The sequence below is a fragment of the Hypanus sabinus genome, chromosome 17 (genome assembly GCF_030144855.1).
Source record: "Hypanus sabinus isolate sHypSab1 chromosome 17, sHypSab1.hap1, whole genome shotgun sequence".
NCBI classification, from domain to species: domain Eukaryota; kingdom Metazoa; phylum Chordata; class Chondrichthyes; order Myliobatiformes; family Dasyatidae; genus Hypanus; species Hypanus sabinus.
The window spans coordinates 3,544,927-3,566,301 of NC_082722.1; the positions used below are offsets into that span (position 1 = coordinate 3,544,927).

General features: G+C 45.1%; 1 protein-coding gene across 4 annotated transcripts in view; it reads right to left on the reverse strand.

Moving 5' to 3' along the window:
- hydin (HYDIN axonemal central pair apparatus protein) overlaps positions 1–21,375 on the reverse strand; it is a 1,146,554-nt gene that overhangs the window by 196,056 nt on the left and 929,123 nt on the right. For all 4 annotated transcript variants that reach the window (XM_059992477.1, XM_059992476.1, XM_059992474.1 and 1 more), the window contains 3 exons: positions 9,579–9,783; positions 2,440–2,675; positions 754–905 (listed from right to left, as the gene is read on the reverse strand). In XM_059992477.1, coding sequence (XP_059848460.1) covers positions 754–905; positions 2,440–2,675; positions 9,579–9,783 — 593 coding nt within the window. The remainder of the gene's footprint in view (positions 1–753; positions 906–2,439; positions 2,676–9,578; positions 9,784–21,375) is intronic.

Genomic DNA, 21,375 nt, shown 5'->3' on the forward strand with positions numbered 1-21,375 from the left:
GTTAACTAGCCTCGCCAGTAACCAGTATCTGAGTACAAGTTCCACCGTAATCCCTCACAGTACCTGCATGCTATCAATTCATAAACATTTAAAATCTTTTACTTCACTTCCTTCAGTTAGTCACAGAATCGTATAGCATGAAAACAGACCTTTTGGCCCTACTAGTCCATGCCAAATGTGCTGCCCAGCAAGCTCGTTCCATCTGCCTATGTTTGGCCCATAGCCCTCTAAAGTTCTCCTATCCATCTACTTCTCTGGGTGGTTATTGCAAATGTGCCTGATTCCACCACTATTTCTGGCAGCTCATTCCAAATAAGTACCATCCTACTCACGAAGAAGCCTATGACATCCTGTTTAAATCTCTTGCCTCTGATCTTAAATCTCTTGATTTAGCAAGCCCTTTGCTGAGAAAAGGACAATTTGCTTTCACTGTCTACACCGCTTATGATCTTATACTGCATACCCCTTAATCTCTAATATTCTAGGGAATAAAATTCTAGTCGATGCAACCTCTTCTTGTAACTCGGACCCCCAAGTAGAGACATGAAAAACTTTACCAAGTTGTGAAGGATTTTTGTGTATTGTAAATGTTGCCAATATAAATTTAACATTCCCTCCTATTTTTGTATTTCTCTTTAAATTAATCTCAGTCCATTCTGCTATTTGTGGCCAAGTCAATGTGCTGCAACTCTAGCGATCTGTGTAGGTCTCACTGCTAGGTGATGATGTGATTCCTATGCACCAGCGGCATACCCAGCAGCTGCTTCCACCATGGCTTCGAATATGCAGTGGTAATTCTGCATTGTCTGAGGGCTGAACCTGATGGTTACAAATTTATGACCATAACTGGGGACGTTCATCCGGATTGGCTCCACATCAAATATGTCAACAATGCGGGCTGTGATCTGGAAAACAAACGCAGGAAAGCATTGGACTTCAAATTAATCAATTGTAAATTTCAGCTATCTTGTTGCAATTCTGAACCTTAGTGTCACAAATTAGACAATATTCACTTAGGAAAATAAACCCTGGCTAGAGAATGCAACAGGCTGGGTTCAGAAGCTTACGTGGTCTAGGCATAGGCTGTGTACAAACTTACAAATTAGACTGTGCCAGACATGCACAGACTGTGCCATGCACCAGACTGGTTCAGAAGCTCACACGGTCTAGGCATAGGCTGTGTACAAACTTACAAATTAGGCATATTCTCATTAGGAACAAGCTACTTGATCCTTGTTTAATAAGATCACAGCTGATCTTATTGTGACCTTACCTCTGATTCCCATCTACCTACAGTAATCTTTCACTCTTAACATTACCATACAACTAGCGATGTCTGACTTAAAAATATCCAAGGGCTCACAACTATCAGAAAGAAAAAAAAAGCTCATCTCTGTCTAAATGAGTGGTCCTTTAATTTTAAACAACTCTGAATTCTCCTGCAGGAAGAATCACCCTTTGCACATTCACATCGTCAAGGTCCCTCACAATCTTACATTTTTTTGATTGTCCCTTCTCAGCATTCTCAACCACTGTGGCTAGAAACCTTTCCTATCCAACGCTTCTTCATAAAACAAACCAATTATTTCAAATGTAAGTCTACTAAACTTATCCAAACCTGCTTCAAACACATCTTTCCTTCAACAGGGAGAATAACACTGTAACCATATTCGAGACAGGTCTCACCAACATTGTATATAACAAATACAACTTCCCTACTAAACAGACTGGCTGTCATACTCTCCAGATGCTCCAGTGAATTCAGTTTCTTTCTTATAACCATTCTTGAACAAACCTGCACACTGCTAACCCTACCTCAGCAATGAATATGATGGAATTTTGATGGAACACCAGACTTTTCTCTGACTGAAACTTCAGTTTGAATTAAGGTCTTGTTTTTGCAGTCAATTTTTCTTATTCCCTTCAATGTCTTGCTTAATTTATGTATATATTATATTCTGTGTGTTGTCTGCCCGTGGAGCTGCTGCAAGCAAGCTATTGATTCTACTGGTACCTCACCGTACTTGTGCACATGACAAAAAACTCGTACTTTTCTGTTGGTTTCACCACCTCATCTGGCAGCATGTTCCATATATTAACCACTGACTGTAAAAGGTTATGACTCAGCTCTGCATTAAAACAACTTTCTCACCTGTTAAAACTGTGGCCTTTTATTTTTGATGTCCTTACCATTGGATACCATAAACTATTACCATTTTAATTCCACTCTGTCAGCACATTCCGAATTTACTCTCTCTAAAACTCACATGGATGGGGAAAACACATCTGCTTTCCCCCCCAACCAGTCCATGTAATGTTCGGTGCACACATTCTAATTGTTTTCTGCCTAAAGGACAGTGCAGCTCAGAGCAGGAAAGGTGAACCAGTCTATGAATGAACGTGTACAATATTAGTTTGTTAAATTATGATCTTTTTTACCTTATTAGAAATTGGCTTGACAGACACCACCACATCAGCAGATACTTTGCCCACATTGATAATCTTCAAGCGGGCTTCAGCCTGATCGCCAACATGTACATTATGAAAGAGGAATTTCTTCTCATCCTCTACATAGATTCCACTGGTCTCCACAATCTGTAAGCACTGGTGGAGGTTGATGTTCTGACAAATAAAATGCTCCTCAAAGATGGAACGAATATCATCCACCACAATACCTAGATAAGAAATACAACTGATTAGGCCACAGTGAAGTAAGTTTCTGGAGAAAGGCTTTTGCATAGAATTAGTTACATGGGATACTATGTCTCCTCAGGACTGGAGAGCTTAAACCTAATGTGTGTATTGTTCAAGATGAATATCTTCTTCTCAGCAGATATTTCTGTGGTTGCAAGATTGAATCTCACAACAGCCTCTTCAGCCATATCTTCAACTGATATGAATGACATGGCAGAACGCCCAAGGAAATTCAACCTTTCTATCTTCAGTAGAACAGCAAATAAAAGTTATATTATGGCCAAACTTCATTTCTATTATGAACGTAACCACCAGGTATTTGCAGAATGTTTGAAAATTCAACACAAAGTAGAGAGAGAAACGTTCTGCCTGACAGAGCCAAGGAGAAAGTGGAGAAGCAAAAGAATGAAGATAGTAGTGCAAAGATGTATAAAAGGGGAACAGGAATGGATGGAGGAACAGGAAGAGACTACACAGCCTAGGCTTCAATTAAATAGTGACAAGTTACTATTACCGGTAGTTTGTCAAATAGATGGATCCTCCGCAACATCCTTAGCCTGGGATCTCTGCTCCAAACAGGAAATGGCCTTGTAAGCAAAAATGTTTGAGCATAATGATGTTCCTCTATGAGGTATTATTTTATGATTCTGTAAGTCTTGACTGTTATTTGTCCTCATTAATTAATCTTTTAAAATGATTCTGCATTTCCTCAAAGGCCTTCAGCTGAACTCAAAACACAATCTAACCAGAGTTTTATCTAAAAGTAGTGTTCAGAGCTGTTCCAGCTACTTTGAATTGAAGCCAACTTTCTAACTGGCTTTTTAATTTCAAGACACTGATCCAGCAGAAAGCAAAATGATAGAAATGGTGCAATCTAATCTTACATAATCACTACTACATTCCAGGGCATTGAGCATGTTATATACAGGAATTGCAGCATTCCTATCCTCGGCAGAGAACCCAAACAGCGGTGTGTTCTTATTCATTTAAAGGCTGAGCCAGTTTTGATTGCCCACCCTAGTTTCCTTTGCGAAGGTGATAGTAATCTGGCTTCTTGAACCACTGCTATCCATGAGGTGTGCTATTCCCACAATGTTGTTAGGTAGGGAGCTCCAGCAATGGCGAAGGAACTGCAATATACTTTTCATCAGGTTGGTTTGTGGCGTGGAGAACTTCCAGGTGTCACAGAGTCATGCAGCATGGAAGCCGCCCCTTTGACCAATTGGTGCACATGGATCAAGACTACCATGTAAGTTAGTCCCATTTTCCCACATTTGGCCACATCCCTCAAAACCTTTTCTATCCAGGTACCTGCCTAAATACCTTTTATATGTGGTTAATGTACCAGCCTCAATTGCATCCCCTGGCAGCTCATTCCATTCCATACTTAACTGCCCTCTGAATGACAAAATTGTTCAAATTCCTATTAAATCTCTGCCCTGTCACATTAAACTTGTGCCCTTTAGATTTTGATTTAAAACCCTGGGGAAAAGACTGTACCTCATCATTTCCAACATGTCTAGAAATCACCACTCATTCTCAGATTCTTTCATTAATTTATCACATGTGCATTGATACATAAGGTGAAATGCTTTGTTTGTGTTAAGAGCCAACACAATGCCTGGATATACTGGGGGCAGCCCACAAATGTCACCAAATATTCCAGTATCAACATTGCATTCTTGCAATTTTCAGCAGAACAATATAAGCAATATAAACAACAACAACCCCACCAACTTAACAAAATCCCACTCATACAGTCACACCTACAGCCAGATCTCTAACCCCAGGATATGTCACCTCTAGGCATCCAACCCCAGTCCTTGGACCCAGACATTGTGCCTCCAACATGTCCTTCCAGACATAAGATTGATCCAGGCGCTTTGACCACCAACCTCCAGAGTCACCGACTTCGGCCTTCGACCTTTGGGTTTCAGCCTCTGGTATTGACACTAGAACTTTGAACCCCTGGCCTAGGCCTCCAGATTGGAAACAAAAGAGGATCCTGGTACTCACAACATGGGTGAGGGGGGAAATCACTGGCCCTTGAGCCTCTTACCCATACAGACCTCCAACCCTGGGACTCACTGACCTAGGGGTCGCCAGCCCTTTGTCCACAGAGCCTGCCAACCATGGTGCTTGACTCTGGGGATCACTGGGTTTTGTCCTCAGTTTATGCTGACCCTACATTCTGGGATTACTGGCCTCCAACTGCCGAGTGTTCCTACCTGGACTCTGACCATTCACTGCCTCTAACTCCCACTCATCCCTGCCCCTAAACCCTAACCTAACCAAAAAAGCATTTAAGTCTAGCCACAACCTCAATGGACATCAGAATTCAGGTCTTGACCTGTGGAAAAAAAGTCCCAACTTGCTCAGCCTCTCTCCATAACTCAGTCCCTCTAGACCTGGCAACATCCCTCTAAATCTTCTCGACACTCTTTCCAGTTTAATGGCAACTTTCCTATAGCAGGGTGACCAAAAGTGAACACAATATTCCAAAGAAGGCCTCACCAACATATTGTGCAATTGCAACAAAACATGCCAACCCCTATATCAATATCTTGACTGATGAAGACCAGAGTGTCTAAAGCCTTCTTTATCACTCCGTCTAAATGTGATTCGACTTCCAGGTAAGCATATTCTTGTACTCCTCGGTCTGTTCTATAATACTCCTCAGTGCCTTGCCATTAATTGTGAAAATCCTACTCTCATTTGTCTTCCCAAAATGCAACACCTCAAATTAAACTCCATTGGCCATTCCTTGGCTCACTTACCCAATTGATCAAGGTCCTTTTGTAAAACCCAATAACCATCTTCACTGTCACTGACAACCACCTAGAGTGGTGCTAGAAAGTTTTTTGAACGTATAGAATGTTCTCTATTTCTGCATAAGTATGACCCAAAATGTGATCAGATCTTCACATAAACTGTAAAACTAGATAAAAAGAACTCAATTAAATAAATAACTTAAAATATTACACTTGTTCATTTCTTTGATGAGAAAAATGACCCAATATTACATGTATTTGTTGGAAAAAGTATGTGAACCTCTGGGGTAATGCCTTCTCCAAAAGCTATTTGGAGTCAGGTGTTCCAAACGATATGATGAGATTGGAGGTGTGAGTTGTAGAGGTACCCTACCTATATAAAAAAAACACACAAAGTCAGTTTACTGGCAGAGCCTGCTCTTCTCAAGGAAGATCTGTTTATGCCATCATGCCTCAATCAAAACAACTTTCAGACACCTTAGAAAAAGAATTGTAGAGATGCATGAAGCTGGAAAAGGCTACAGAAGCATTTCTAAAGACCTGGGTGCTCATCAGTAAGAGAAATTGTCCACAAATGGAGAAAACTCAGTACTGTTGCTACTCTCCCTGGGAGTGGGCGTCCTGCAAAGATCACACCAAGAGCACAACGTGCAATGCTGAAGGAGGTGAAAAAGAACCCAGGGGTAACAGGCAAAGTCCTGCAGAAATCCCTAAAACTTGTTAGACATGTGCCCACTATAAGAAAAACACTGAACAAGAATGGTGCTCATGGAAGGAAACATTAAAAAAGTTCAAAAGAACATTGTTGCTCATCTCAAGTTTGTAAAAGGCCACCTGGGTGTTCTATAGTGCTTCTGGGACAGCATTCTGTGGACAGATGAGACAAAAGTTGAACATTTTGGCAGAGATGCACATTGCTATATCTGGAGGAAAAAGGGCAGTGCACACCAACACCAAAACCTCATCCCAACAGTGAAGCATGGTGGAAGGAGCATCATGGTTTGGGCTGCGTTGCTGCCTCAGGGCCTGGAAAGCTTGCAATCATTGAAGGAATATTGAATTCAACATTGTATCAAGTCATTTTAGAGGAGGATGTCAGGGTAGCAGTCCATCACCTTAACCTTAATAGAAGTTGGATAATGCAACAAGACAATGATAAATCAATAACTGAATGGTTTAAAAATAAGAAAATCTGTGTTTTGGAATAGCTGAGCCAAAGTCCTTACTTTAATCCTGTAGAAGGAAGGATCTGAAGCAAGCAGTTCATGCAAGGAAGCCCACCAACATCCCAGAGCTGTAGCAGTTTTGTAAGGAGGAATGGCCTAAAATTTTTCAAGTCAATGTACAGGACTGATTAACAGATACCAGAAACATTTGGTTGAAGTTACTGCTATACACCAGTTACTGAAAGCAAAGATTCACATTCATTTTCTGAAAATACATGTAACATTGGATCATTTTTCTCGATAAATAAATAAACGAGTATAATTCTTTTATGTTATTTATTTATCTGAGTTCTCTTTATCTTAAGTTTTAGGACTTGCGTGAAGATCTGATTACCTTTTAGGTCATTGTCTATATTTAAGAGGGAGTTAGATATGGCCCTTGTGGCTAAAGGGATCGGGGGTATGGAGAGAAAGCAGGTACAGGGTTCTGAGTTGGATGATCAGCCATGATCATACTGAATGGCGGTGCAGGCTCGAAGGGCCAAATGGCCTACTCCTGCACCTATTTTCTATGTTTCTACGTTTATGCAGAAACAAAGAAAATTCTACAGGGTTCACAAACTTTCTAGCACCATTTTATTTTACAGTCATCAGGAAATCTGTTAACTATGTCTTGTATGTGCTCATCAAATTTATTGATACAGGCAACAAACAGCACTGGGCTCAACACCAAACCCCGAGGAACACCACTAGCCATAGGCTACCATCAAATTTATTGATACAGGCAACAAACAGCACTGGGCTCAACACCAAACCCTGAGGAACACCACTAGCCATAGGCTACCATCAAATTTATTGATACAGGCAACAAACAGCACTGGGCTCAACACCAAACCCTGAGGAACACCACTAGCCATAGGCTACCATCAAATTTATTGATACAGGCAACAAACAGCACTGGGCTCAACACCAAACCCTGAGGAACACCACTAGCCATAGGCTACCATCAAATTTATTGATACAGGCAACAAACAGCACTGGGCTCAACACCAAACCCTGAGGAACACCACTAGCCATAGGCTACCATCAAATTTATTGATACAGGCAACAAACAGCACTGGGCTCAACACCAAACCCCGAGGAACACCACTAGCCATGGGCTACCATCAAATTTATTGATACAGGCAACAAACAGCACTGGGCTCAACACCAAACCCTGAGGAACACCACTAGCCATAGGTACCATCAAATTTATTGATACAGGCAACAAACAGCACTGGGCTCAACACCAAACCCCGAGGAACACCACTAGCCATGGGCTACCATCAAATTTATTGATACAGGCAACAAACAGCACTGGGCTCAACACCAAACCCTGAGGAACACCACTAGCCATAGGCTACCATCAAATTTATTGATACAGGCAACAAACAGCACTGGGCTCAACACCAAACCCTGAGGAACACCACTAGCCATAGGCTACCATCAAATTTATTGATACAGGCAACAAACAGCACTGGGCTCAACACCAAACCCTGAGGAACACCACTAGCCATAGGTACCATCAAATTTATTGATACAGGCAACAAACAGCACTGGGCTCAACACCAAACCCTGAGGAACACCACTAGCCATAGGTACCATCAAATTTATTGATACAGGCAACAAACAGCACTGGGCTCAACACCAAACCCTGAGGAACACCACTAGCCATAGGTACCATCAAATTTATTGATACAGGCAACAAACAGCACTGGGCTCAACACCAAACCCTGAGGAACACCACTAGCCATAGGCTACCATCAAATTTATTGATACAGGCAACAAACAGCACTGGGCTCAACACCAAACCCCGAGGAACACCACTAGCCATGGGCTACCAATCCAAGAAACAAACTTCCACCATCGCCCTCAGCTTCTTTCCATCAGGCCAAGTGTGAACCATCAGCTATCTTTCCCTGGATACTGTAAAATCCAACTTCCTATAGTGGCTTACCTTATTAAATCTATTCTTGTAGTGTAGTGGTGCTCCCATGCTTTTACTGCCCTTGTTCTCTTTGCTGATAAAGATGGAGGGTTTGGAAGTTGCTGAGGATTCTGTAGATGGAACAAACTGCTGCCATTGTGTGTCCGTGCTGGACTGAGTGATTGTGAATGGAATGCTCTAGCAAAAGAGCTGCTATGTTTTGTATTGTGTTGAGCTGTACAGTTCAAGCTTCTTGTTGAAGCTGCACTGATCCAATTAAGCGGAGAATGTTCCTTCACACTCCTGACATAAGCCTTGCAGATGGTGGACTAGTACCAACAGCATTCATTGGGCGAGGGTAGGAAGCTTCATACTTCATAGACTATGCTGGCTTCAGACCTAGATCTCTGTGGGTGTCAACTTTCTGCATTGACCACAGGTTCTGTGCTCTCAGCTATTTAAGATCTAAGCTCTCAGATTTTCTCCCAACACCTCTCAATCTCCTTCTTTCTCCAAGACACTGCTTAGAAGATATGAAAATTGTGGACACAGTACATTACATTACATCTCAATAGCCTGTCTCCAGTCTCTACACTTCTCGCTGTCCCAGTGAAGTAGTCAGCATAATCAAAGACCCTACCTATCTTAGGCATTCTCTCTTCTCCCCTCTCCAATCAGGTAGGAGATATAGAATTCTGAAAGTGTGTACCACCTGGTTCAAGGACAGCTTCTATCCCGCTGTTATCAGACTATTGGTGAACTCTTGACCTCACAATTTTCCTCATTGTGACCTTGCACCAGATTGTCTATCACATTGCCCTTTCACTGTAGCTGGAACACTTTATTTGTACTGTGATTATTTTTAACCTTTTGAGAATCTGTCACGATATCTATTTATAGACAAATATTTAATTTCATTTGCTTCCCCACAAATGTAAAATATTATAGTTTGTAGCTGAGCTTTGCCGTGTCTGAACGTACTTGGTGCACAGCATTCGATGACCAACCAGTAAGGAATACCAGAGGGATTGTCTTTTGGATCCCGGTCAGTAACATCAATACTCAAGAGCTCTTCATGCTTCCCAATCTGATCTCCAGAGCATTCCACTGTGATGGTCTGCTGGGCTCCAGGAGACACCACACCATAACCAGGGAAGACAGTGAACATTCCAATAGTCAAACGTGCCTGGAAGGCAAAACAGAAACTGAGAATAAAGCACACAACTGCCTCTCAACAATGTTCAAACTGTTCAACTCAAGGATATGTGCATCCTTGTTTTCATGCCATTTCTCTAAATTTGAGCCCATGCTGAGTTGTAAGCTTAAGGCGAGAGAGTAAAGCTTTAAAGGTAACATGAGGGAGAAGTTTCTCACACAGAGGGTGGTGGCTATATGGAACAAGTTGCCAGAGGATGTATTCAGTATATGGAATGTTGCCAGATGTGGTGGTAGATGCAGGTACAATTGTGATGCTTTAAAGAAGTAGGTGGAGAGGAAAGTTTAGAGGGATATGGCCCAGTCTCAAGCAAATAGCACTAGATCAGAAAGGCAATTTGTTTGGCATAGACGAGTTGGGCTGAAAGACCTGTTTCCATACTGTGTGACTCTATGACTTAAACCGGTGCAGATGAAGGTACAATCACAATGGCTTAGGAGGTTGAGGAATTTCACTCACTGTCAGTGAAAGAATGGTGACGTGTTGCCATGTGGAGAGAGTGAACAGAAGTGTACAGCGGAAGGTGGTGGACCGTGTAGGTATAAGAACATTAGCAATAAGAGCCGGAGTAGGGTGCACTCTATTCCACCATTCAATAACATTATGGCTGATCTGATCTTTATCCTTTTTCCTGGCATATTTCTTTTACAAAAATTCATTCATTTCTGCCCTGAATATACTTAATGACTTAACATTCCTATCCCTCTGGGGTAAAGAATCCAAAAGATTCACAACCCTTAGGGAGTAGAAACGGTCCTGAACAAAGACCTGAATCCTCCATTGATGGCTGAGGTCAGCAACATTCTCATAGCTACCCCATCTCACATTCCATTTCTCATTCTCCTCATCTGAGGTCAGCATATTCTGCTTAATCTGTCATAAAACAGAGTGAGCAGAATATTGGAGAGGATTCTTAGAGTCAGGATTTATCAGCATTTGGAGAAGCATAGTCTGATTAAAATGGCTTTATGAGGGACAGGTCATGCCTCACGAGTCTGACTGACTTTTTTGAGGCAGTGACAAAACAAATTAAAGAAGGTAGAGTGATGGATGTGGTAGGACCCCTACGCTTTGTGATGTTGACAGGTACATGAATAGGAAAGGTTTAGAGGGATATGATCCAAATGCAGGCAAACGGCACTTGATTCAGAAGGCACTTTGGTCAGTATGAACAACAGAGCCAAAAGACCTGTTGCTGTGTTGTTTAAAATCTGATTTATTCAATGGACCCAGGTCCCAATCTTGGTCACCTCATGACTGAACCTCCGTATTGAACACTACAGGGAACCTACAAGAACTGCTGTTGAGTAAGTACATCCTATGCTGTTACAATCTGAAGTAGAAATGCTGTAAAGAGCACCGATACTTGAAAATGTCAAATATTGAAGTCAAATGACTTAAGTGGTCTAATTTGCAGCAGGACAGAGTGGCAAGATTAATGCCAGGATGGACGTCACCACGTTAACTTACCGAAAGTGATCAACAGTCCCAATGCTGTCAATTCAGAGCAACGGAAAACTAAACCAACAGTCATCCTAGCTCCCTGCTGCACCCCTTGACGGTTGCCTCTCAGATTGATTTCATAAGGTTCAGCTCTGCCACAACCAGATTCTTTCTTTCATATCTGCTTGTAAGTTTCTCTTCAGAATGAATTCTGCCTACTGCTCCCATAGTCCCATTCCTGCTGACAGCTGGAACCAGGTCCCTCCTAACCTTAGGATTTGTGAGCACTGGCAATGGTTCACTCATCAAGATGCTGGCTTCCTCCCTTTCTGCTACCCCATTTTAAGTGCGGTTCACATTTTCCACAAAAGGCCAACTCCCAAAACCTGTTCCGTTCACTTTCAAGGTGTCCCTGCCTTGTTGAGTTTCCAGTATTTTCTGATCCTGTGCCAAGAGCAGGGATTTGCCTGCCTCAAGTACAAGTATGGCAAATATTTCCCCACCCATTTGAAATGGGATCCTCGACACTGGTCACTGACTCACCTGAGCTGTTTGATCTTTCTGTCTCGACACTGGTCACTGACTCACCTGAGCTGTTTGATCTTTCTGTCTCGACACTGGTCACTGACTCACCTGAGCTGTTTGATCTTTCTGTCTCGACACTGGGCATTGACTCACCTGAGCTGTTTGATCTTTCTGTCTCGACACTGGTCACTGACTCACCTGAGCTGTTTGATCTTTCTGTCTCGACACTGGTCACTGACTCACCTGAGCTGTTTGATCTTTCTGTCTCGACACTGGTCACTGACTCACCTGAGCTGTTTGATCCTTTTGTCTCGACACTGGTCACTGACTCACCTGAGCTGTTTGATCTTTCTGTCTCGACACTGGTCACTGACTCACCTGAGCTGTTTGATCTTTCTGTCTCGACACTGGTCACTGACTCACCTGAGCTGTTTGATCTTTCTATCTCGACACTGGTCACTGACTCACCTGAGCTGTTTGATCTTTCTGTCTCGACACTGGTCACTGACTCACCTGAGCTGTTTGATCTTTCTGTCTCGACACTGGTCACTGACTCACCTGAGCTGTTTGATCTTTCTGTCTCGACACTGGTCACTGACTCACCTGAGCTGTTTGATCTTTCTGTCTCGACACTGGTCACTGACTCACCTGAGCTGTTTGATCTTTCTGTCTCGACACTGGTCACTGACTCACCTGAGCTGTTTGATCTTTCTGTCTCGACACTGGTCACTGACTCACCTGAGCTGTTTGATCTTTCTGTCTCGACACTGGTCACTGACTCACCTGAGCTGTTTGATCTTTCTGTCTCGACACTGGTCACTGACTCACCTGAGCTGTTTGATCTTTCTGTCTCGACACTGGTCACTGACTCACCTGAGCTGTTTGATCTTTCTGTCTCGACACTGGTCACTGACTCACCTGAGCTGTTTGATCTTTCTGTCTCGACACTGGTCACTGACTCACCTGAGCTGTTTGATCTTTCTGTCTCGACACTGGTCACTGACTCACCTGAGCTGTTTGATCTTTCTGTCTCGACACTGGTCATCTGACTCACCTGAGCTGTTTGATCTTTCTGTCTCGACACTGGTCACTGACTCACCTGAGCTGTTTGATCTTCTGTCTCGACACTGGTCACTGACTCACCTGAGCTGTTTGATCTTTCTGTCTCGACACTGGTCACTGACTCACCTGAGCTGTTTGATCTTTCTGTCTCGACACTGGTCACTGACTCACCTGAGCTGTTTGATCTTTCTGTCTCGACACTGGTCACTGACTCACCTGAGCTGTTTGATCTTTCTGTCTCGACACTGGTCACTGACTCACCTGAGCTGTTTGATCTTTCTGTCTCGACACTGGTCACTGACTCACCTGAGCTGTTTGATCTTTCTGTCTCGACACTGGTCACTGACTCACCTGAGCTGTTTGATCTTTCTGTCTCGACACTGGTCACTTGACTCACCTGAGCTGTTTGATCTTTCTGTCTCGACACTGGTCACTGACTCACCTGAGCTGTTGATCTTTCTGTCTCGACACTGGTCACTGACTCACCTGAGCTGTTGATCTTTCTGTCTCGACACTGGTCACTGACTCACCTGAGCTGTTTGATCTTTCTGTCTCGACACTGGTCACTGACTCACCTGAGCTGTTTGATCTTTCTGTCTCGACACTGGTCACTGACTCACCTGAGCTGTTTGATCTTTCTGTCTCGACACTGGTCACTGACTCACCTGAGCTGTTTGATCTTTCTGTCTCGACACTGGTCACTGACTCACCTGAGCTGTTTGATCTTTCTGTCTCGACACTGGTCACTGACTCACCTGAGCTGTTTGATCTTTCTGTCTCGACACTGGTCACTGACTCACCTGAGCTGTTTGATCTTTCTGTCTCGACACTGGTCACTGACTCACCTGAGCTGTTTGATCTTTCTGTCTCGACACTGGTCACTGACTCACCTGAGCTGTTTGATCTTTCTGTCTCGACACTGGTCACTGACTCACCTGAGCTGTTTGATCTTTCTGTCTCGACACTGGTCACTGACTCACCTGAGCTGTTTGATCTTTCTGTCTCGACACTGGTCACTGACTCACCTGAGCTGTTTGATCTTTCTGTCTCGACACTGGTCACTGACTCACCTGAGCTGTTTGATCTTTCTGTCTCGACACTGGTCACTGACTCACCTGAGCTGTTTGATCTTTCTGTCTCGACACTGGTCACTGACTCACCTGAGCTGTTTGATCTTTCTGTCTCGACACTGGTCATTGACTCACCTGAGCTGTTTGATCTTTCTGTCTCGACACTGGTCACTGACTCACCTGAGCTGTTTGATCTTTCTGTCTCGACACTGGTCACTGACTCACCTGAGCTGTTTGATCTTTCTGTCTCGACACTGGTCACTGACTCACCTGAGCTGTTTGATCTTTCTGTCTCGACACTGGTCACTGACTCACCTGAGCTGTTTGATCTTTCTGTCTCGACACTGGTCACTGACTCACCTGAGCTGTTTGATCTTTCTGTCTCGACACTGGTCACTGACTCACCTGAGCTGTTTGATCTTTCTGTCTCGACACTGGTCACTGACTCACCTGAGCTGTTTGATCTTTCTGTCTCGACACTGGTCACTGACTCACCTGAGCTGTTTGATCTTCTGTCTCGACACTGGTCACTGACTCACCTGAGCTGTTTGATCTTTCTGTCTCGACACTGGTCACTGACTCACCTGAGCTGTTTGATCTTTCTGTCTCGACACTGGTCACTGACTCACCTGAGCTGTTTGATCTTTCTGTCTCGACACTGGTCACTGACTCACCTGAGCTGTTTGATCTTTCTGTCTCGACACTGGTCACTGACTCACCTGAGCTGTTTGATCTTCTGTCTCGACACTGGTCACTGACTCACCTGAGCTGTTTGATCTTTCTGTCTCGACACTGGTCACTGACTCACCTGAGCTGTTTGATCTTTCTGTCTCGACACTGGTCACTGACTCACCTGAGCTGTTTGATCTTTCTGTCTCGACACTGGTCACTGACTCACCTGAGCTGTTTGATCTTTCTGTCTCGACACTGGTCACTGACTCACCTGAGCTGTTTGATCTTTCTGTCTCGACACTGGTCACTGACTCACCTGAGCTGTTTGATCTTTCTGTCTCGACACTGGTCACTGACTCACCTGAGCTGTTTGATCTTTCTGTCTCGACACTGGTCACTGACTCACCTGAGCTGTTTGATCTTTCTGTCTCGACACTGGTCACTGACTCACCTGAGCTGTTTGATCTTTCTGTCTCGACACTGGTCACTGACTCACCTGAGCTGTTTGATCTTTCTGTCTCGACACTGGTCACTGACTCACCTGAGCTGTTTGATCTTTCTGTCTCGACACTGGTCACTGACTCACCTGAGCTGTTTGATCTTTCTGTCTCGACACTGGTCATTGACTCACCTGAGCTGTTTGATCTTTCTGTCTCGACACTGGTCACTGACTCACCTGAGCTGTTTGATCTTTCTGTCTCGACACTGGTCACTGACTCACCTGAGCTGTTTGATCTTTCTGTCTCGACACTGGTCACTGACTCACCTGAGCTGTTTGATCTTTCTGTCTCGACACTGGTCACTGACTCACCTGAGCTGTTTGATCTTTCTGTCTCGACACTGGTCATTGACTCACCTGAGCTGTTTGATCTTTCTGTCTCGACACTGGTCACTGACTCACCTGAGCTGTTTGATCTTTCTGTCTCGACACTGGTCACTGACTCACCTGAGCTGTTTGATCTTTCTGTCTCGACACTGGTCACTGACTCACCTGAGCTGTTTGATCTTTCTGTCTCGACACTGGTCACTGACTCACCTGAGCTGTTTGATCTTTCTGTCTCGACACTGGTCACTGACTCACCTGAGCTGTTTGATCTTTCTGTCTCGACACTGGTCACTGACTCACCTGAGCTGTTTGATCTTTCTGTCTCGACACTGGTCACTGACTCACCTGAGCTGTTTGATCTTTCTGTCTCGACACTGGGTCACTGACTCACCTGAGCTGTTTGATCTTTCTGTCTCGACACTGGTCACTGACTCACCTGAGCTGTTTGATCTTTCTGTCTCGACACTGGTCACTGACTCACCTGAGCTGTTTGATCTTTCTGTCTCGACACTGGTCACTGACTCACCTGAGCTGTTTGATCTTTCTGTCTCGACACTGGTCACTGACTCACCTGAGCTGTTTGATCTTTCTGTCTCGACACTGGTCACTGACTCACCTGAGCTGTTTGATCTTTCTGTCTCGACACTGGTCACTGACTCACCTGAGCTGTTTGATCTTTCTGTCTCGACACTGGTCACTGACTCACCTGAGCTGTTTGATCTTTCTGTCTCGACACTGGTCACTGACTCACCTGAGCTGTTTGATCTTTCTGTCTCGACACTGGTCACTGACTCACCTGAGCTGTTTGATCTTTCTGTCTCGACACTGGTCACTGACTCACCTGAGCTGTTTGATCTTTCTGTCTCGACACTGGTCACTGACTCACCTGAGCTGTTTGATCTTTCTGTCTCGACACTGGTCACTGACTCACCTGAGCTGTTTGATCTTTCTGTCTCGACACTGGTCACTGACTCACCTGAGCTGTTTGATCTTTCTGTCTCGACACTGGTCACTGACTCACCTGAGCTGTTTGATCTTTCTGTCTCGACACTGGTCACTGACTCACCTGAGCTGTTTGATCTTTCTGTCTCGACACTGGTCACTGACTCACCTGAGCTGTTTGATCTTTCTGTCTCGACACTGGTCACTGACTCACCTGAGCTGTTTGATCTTTCTGTCTCGACACTGGTCACTGACTCACCTGAGCTGTTTGATCTTTCTGTCTCGACACTGGTCACTGACTCACCTGAGCTGTTTGATCTTTCTGTCTCGACACTGGTCACTGACTCACCTGAGCTGTTTGATCTTTCTGTCTCGACACTGGTCACTGACTCACCTGAGCTGTTTGATCTTTCTGTCTCGACACTGGTCACTGACTCACCTGAGCTGTTTGATCTTTCTGTCTCGACACTGGTCACTGACTCACCTGAGCTGTTTGATCTTTCTGTCTCGACACTGGTCACTGACTCACCTGAGCTGTTTGATCTTTCTGTCTCGACACTGGTCACTGACTCACCTGAGCTGTTTGATCTTTCTGTCTCGACACTGGTCACTGACTCACCTGAGCTGTTTGATCTTTCTGTCTCGACACTGGTCACTGACTCACCTGAGCTGTTTGATCTTTCTGTCTCGACACTGGTCATTGACTCACCTGAGCTGTTTGATCTTTCTGTCTCGACACTGGTCACTGACTCACCTGAGCTGTTTGATCTTTCTGTCTCGACACTGGTCACTGACTCACCTGAGCTGTTTGATCTTTCTGTCTCGACACTGGTCACTGACTCACCTGAGCTGTTTGATCTTTCTGTCTCGACACTGGTCACTGACTCACCTGAGCTGTTTGATCTTTCTGTCTCGACACTGGTCACTGACTCACCTGAGCTGTTTGATCTTTCTGTCTCGACACTGGTCACTGACTCACCTGAGCTGTTTGATCTTTCTGTCTCGACACTGGTCACTGACTCACCTGAGCTGTTTGATCTTTCTGTCTCGACACTGGTCACTGACTCACCTGAGCTGTTTGATCTTTCTGTCTCGACACTGGTCATTGACTCACCTGAGCTGTTTGATCTTTCTGTCTCGACACTGGTCACTGACTCACCTGAGCTGTTTGATCTTTCTGTCTCGACACTGGTCACTGACTCACCTGAGCTGTTTGATCTTTCTGTCTCGACACTGGTCACTGACTCACCTGAGCTGTTTGATCTTTCTGTCTCGACACTGGTCACTGACTCACCTGAGCTGTTTGATCTTTCTGTCTCGACACTGGTCACTGACTCACCTGAGCTGTTTGATCTTTCTGTCTCGACACTGGTCACTGACTCACCTGAGCTGTTTGATCTTTCTGTCTCGACACTGGTCACTGACTCACCTGAGCTGTTTGATCTTTCTGTCTCGACACTGGTCACTGACTCACCTGAGCTGTTTGATCTTTCTGTCTCGACACTGGTCACTGACTCACCTGAGCTGTTTGATCTTTCTGTCTCGACACTGGTCACTGACTCACCTGAGCTGTTTGATCTTTCTGTCTCGACACTGGTCACTGACTCACCTGAGCTGTTTGATCTTTCTGTCTCGACACTGGTCACTGACTCACCTGAGCTGTTTGATCTTTCTGTCTCGACACTGGTCACTGACTCACCTGAGCTGTTTGATCTTTCTGTCTCGACACTGGTCACTGACTCACCTGAGCTGTTTGATCTTTCTGTCTCGACACTGGTCACTGACTCACCTGAGCTGTTTGATCTTTCTGTCTCGACACTGGTCACTGACTCACCTGAGCTGTTTGATCTTTCTGTCTCGACACTGGTCACTGACTCACCTGAGCTGTTTGATCTTTCTGTCTCGACACTGGTCACTGACTCACCTGAGCTGTTTGATCTTTCTGTCTCGACACTGGTCACTGACTCACCTGAGCTGTTTGATCTTTCTGTCTCGACACTGGTCACTGACTCACCTGAGCTGTTTGATCTTTCTGTCTCGACACTGGTCACTGACTCACCTGAGCTGTTTGATCTTTCTGTCTCGACACTGGTCACTGACTCACCTGAGCTGTTTGATCTTTCTGTCTCGACACTGGTCACTGACTCACCTGAGCTGTTTGATCTTTCTGTCTCGACACTGGTCACTGACTCACCTGAGCTGTTTGATCTTTCTGTCTCGACACTGGTCACTTGACTCACCTGAGCTGTTTGATCTTTCTGTCTCGACACTGGTCACTGACTCACCTGAGCTGTTTGATCTTTCTGTCTCGACACTGGTCACTGACTCACCTGAGCTGTTTGATCTTTCTGTCTCGACACTGGTCACTGACTCACCTGAGCTGTTTGATCTTTCTGTCTCGACACTGGTCACTGACTCACCTGAGCTGTTTGATCTTTCTGTCTCGACACTGGTCACTGACTCACCTGAGCTGTTTGATCTTTCTGTCTCGACACTGGTCACTGACTCACCTGAGCTGTTTGATCTTTCTGTCTCGACACTGGTCACTGACTCACCTGAGCTGTTTGATCTTTCTGTCTCGACACTGGTCACTGACTCACCTGAGCTGTTTGATCTTTCTGTCTCGACACTGGTCACTGACTCACCTGAGCTGTTTGATCTTTCTGTCTCGACACTGGTCACTGACTCACCTGAGCTGTTTGATCTTTCTGTCTCGACACTGGTCACTGACTCACCTGAGCTGTTTGATCTTTCTGTCTCGACACTGGTCACTGACTCACCTGAGCTGTTTGATCTTTCTGTCTCGACACTGGTCACTGACTCACCTGAGCTGTTTGATCTTTCTGTCTCGACACTGGTCACTGACTCACCTGAGCTGTTTGATCTTTCTGTCTCGACACTGGTCACTGACTCACCTGAGCTGTTTGATCTTTCTGTCTCGACACTGGTCACTGACTCACCTGAGCTGTTTGATCTTTCTGTCTCGACACTGGTCACTGACTCACCTGAGCTGTTTGATCTTTCTGTCTCGACACTGGTCACTGACTCACCTGAGCTGTTTGATCTTTCTGTCTCGACACTGGTCACTGACTCACCTGAGCTGTTTGATCTTTCTGTCTCGACACTGGTCACTGACTCACCTGAGCTGTTTGATCTTTCTGTCTCGACACTGGTCACTGACTCACCTGAGCTGTTTGATCTTTCTGTCTCGACACTGGTCACTGACTCACCTGAGCTGTTTGATCTTTCTGTCTCGACACTGGTCACTGACTCACCTGAGCTGTTTGATCTTTCTGTCTCGACACTGGTCACTGACTCACCTGAGCTGTTTGATCTTTCTGTCTCGACACTGGTCACTGGACTCACCTGAGCTGTTTGATCTTTCTGTCTCGACACTGGTCACTGACTCACCTGAGCTGTTTGATCTTTCTGTCTCGACACTGGTCACTGACTCACCTGAGCTGTTTGATCTTTCTGTCTCGACACTGGTCACTGACTCACCTGAGCTGTTTGATCTTTCTGTCTCGACACTGGTCACTGACTCACCTGAGCTGTTTGATCTTTCTGTCTCGACACTGGTCACTGACTCACCTGAGCTGTTTGATCTTTCTGTCTCGACACTGGTCACTGACTCACCTGAGCTGTTTGATCTTTCTGTCTCGACACTGGTCACTGACTCACCTGAGCTGTTTGATCTTTCTGTCTCGACACTGGTCACTGACTCACCTGAGCTGTTTGATCTTTCTGTCTCGACACTGGTCACTGACTCACCTGAGCTGTTTGATCTTTCTGTCTCGACACTGGTCACTGACTCACCTGAGCTGTTTGATCTTTCTGTCTCGACACTGGTCACTGACTCACCTGAGCTGTTTGATCTTTCTGTCTCGACACTGGTCACTGACTCACCTGAGCTGTTTGATCTTTCTGTCTCGACACTGGTCACTGACTCACCTGAGCTGTTGATCTTTCTGTCTCGACACTGGTCACTGACTCACCTGAGCTGTTTGATCTTTCTGTCTCGACACTGGTCACTGACTCACCTGAGCTGTTTGATCTTTCTGTCTCGACACTGGTCACTGACTCACCTGAGCTGTTTGATCTTTCTGTCTCGACACTGGTCACTGACTCACCTGAGCTGTTTGATCTTTCTGTCTCGACACTGGTCACTGACTCACCTGAGCTGTTTGATCTTTCTGTCTCGACACTGGTCACTGACTCACCTGAGCTGTTTGATCTTTCTGTCTCGACACTGGTCACTGACTCACCTGAGCTGTTTGATCTTTCTGTCTCGACACTGGTCACTGACTCACCTGAGCTGTTTGATCTTTCTGTCTCGACACTGGTCACTGACTCACCTGAGCTGTTTGATCTTTCTGTCTCGACACTGGTCACTGACTCACCTGAGCTGTTTGATCTTTCTGTCTCGACACTGGTCATTGACTCACCTGAGCTGTTTGATCTTTCTGTCTCGACACTGGTCACTGACTCACCTGAGCTGTTTGATCTTTCTGTCTCGACACTGGTCACTGACTCACCTGAGCTGTTTGATCTTTCTGTCTCGACACTGGTCATTGACTCACCTGAGCTGTTTGATCTTTCTGTCTCGACACTGGTCACTGACTCACCTGAGCTGTTTGATCTTTCTGTCTCGACACTGGTCACTGACTCACCTGAGCTGTTTGTTCTTTCTGTCTCGACACTGGTCACTGACTCACCTGAGCTGTTTGATCTTTCTGTCTCGACACTGGTCACTGACTCACCTGAGCTGTTTGATCTTTCTGTCTCGACACTGGTCACTTGACTCACCTGAGCTGTTTGATCTTTCTGTCTCGACACTGGTCACTGACTCACCTGAGCTGTTTGATCTTTCTGTCTCGACACTGGGTCATTGACTCACCTGAGCTGTTTGTGCTGTCTGTCTCGACACTGGTCACTGACTCACCTGAGCTGTTTGATCTTTCTGTCTCGACACTGGTCATTGACTCACCTGAGCTGTTTGATCTTTCTGTCTCGACACTGGTC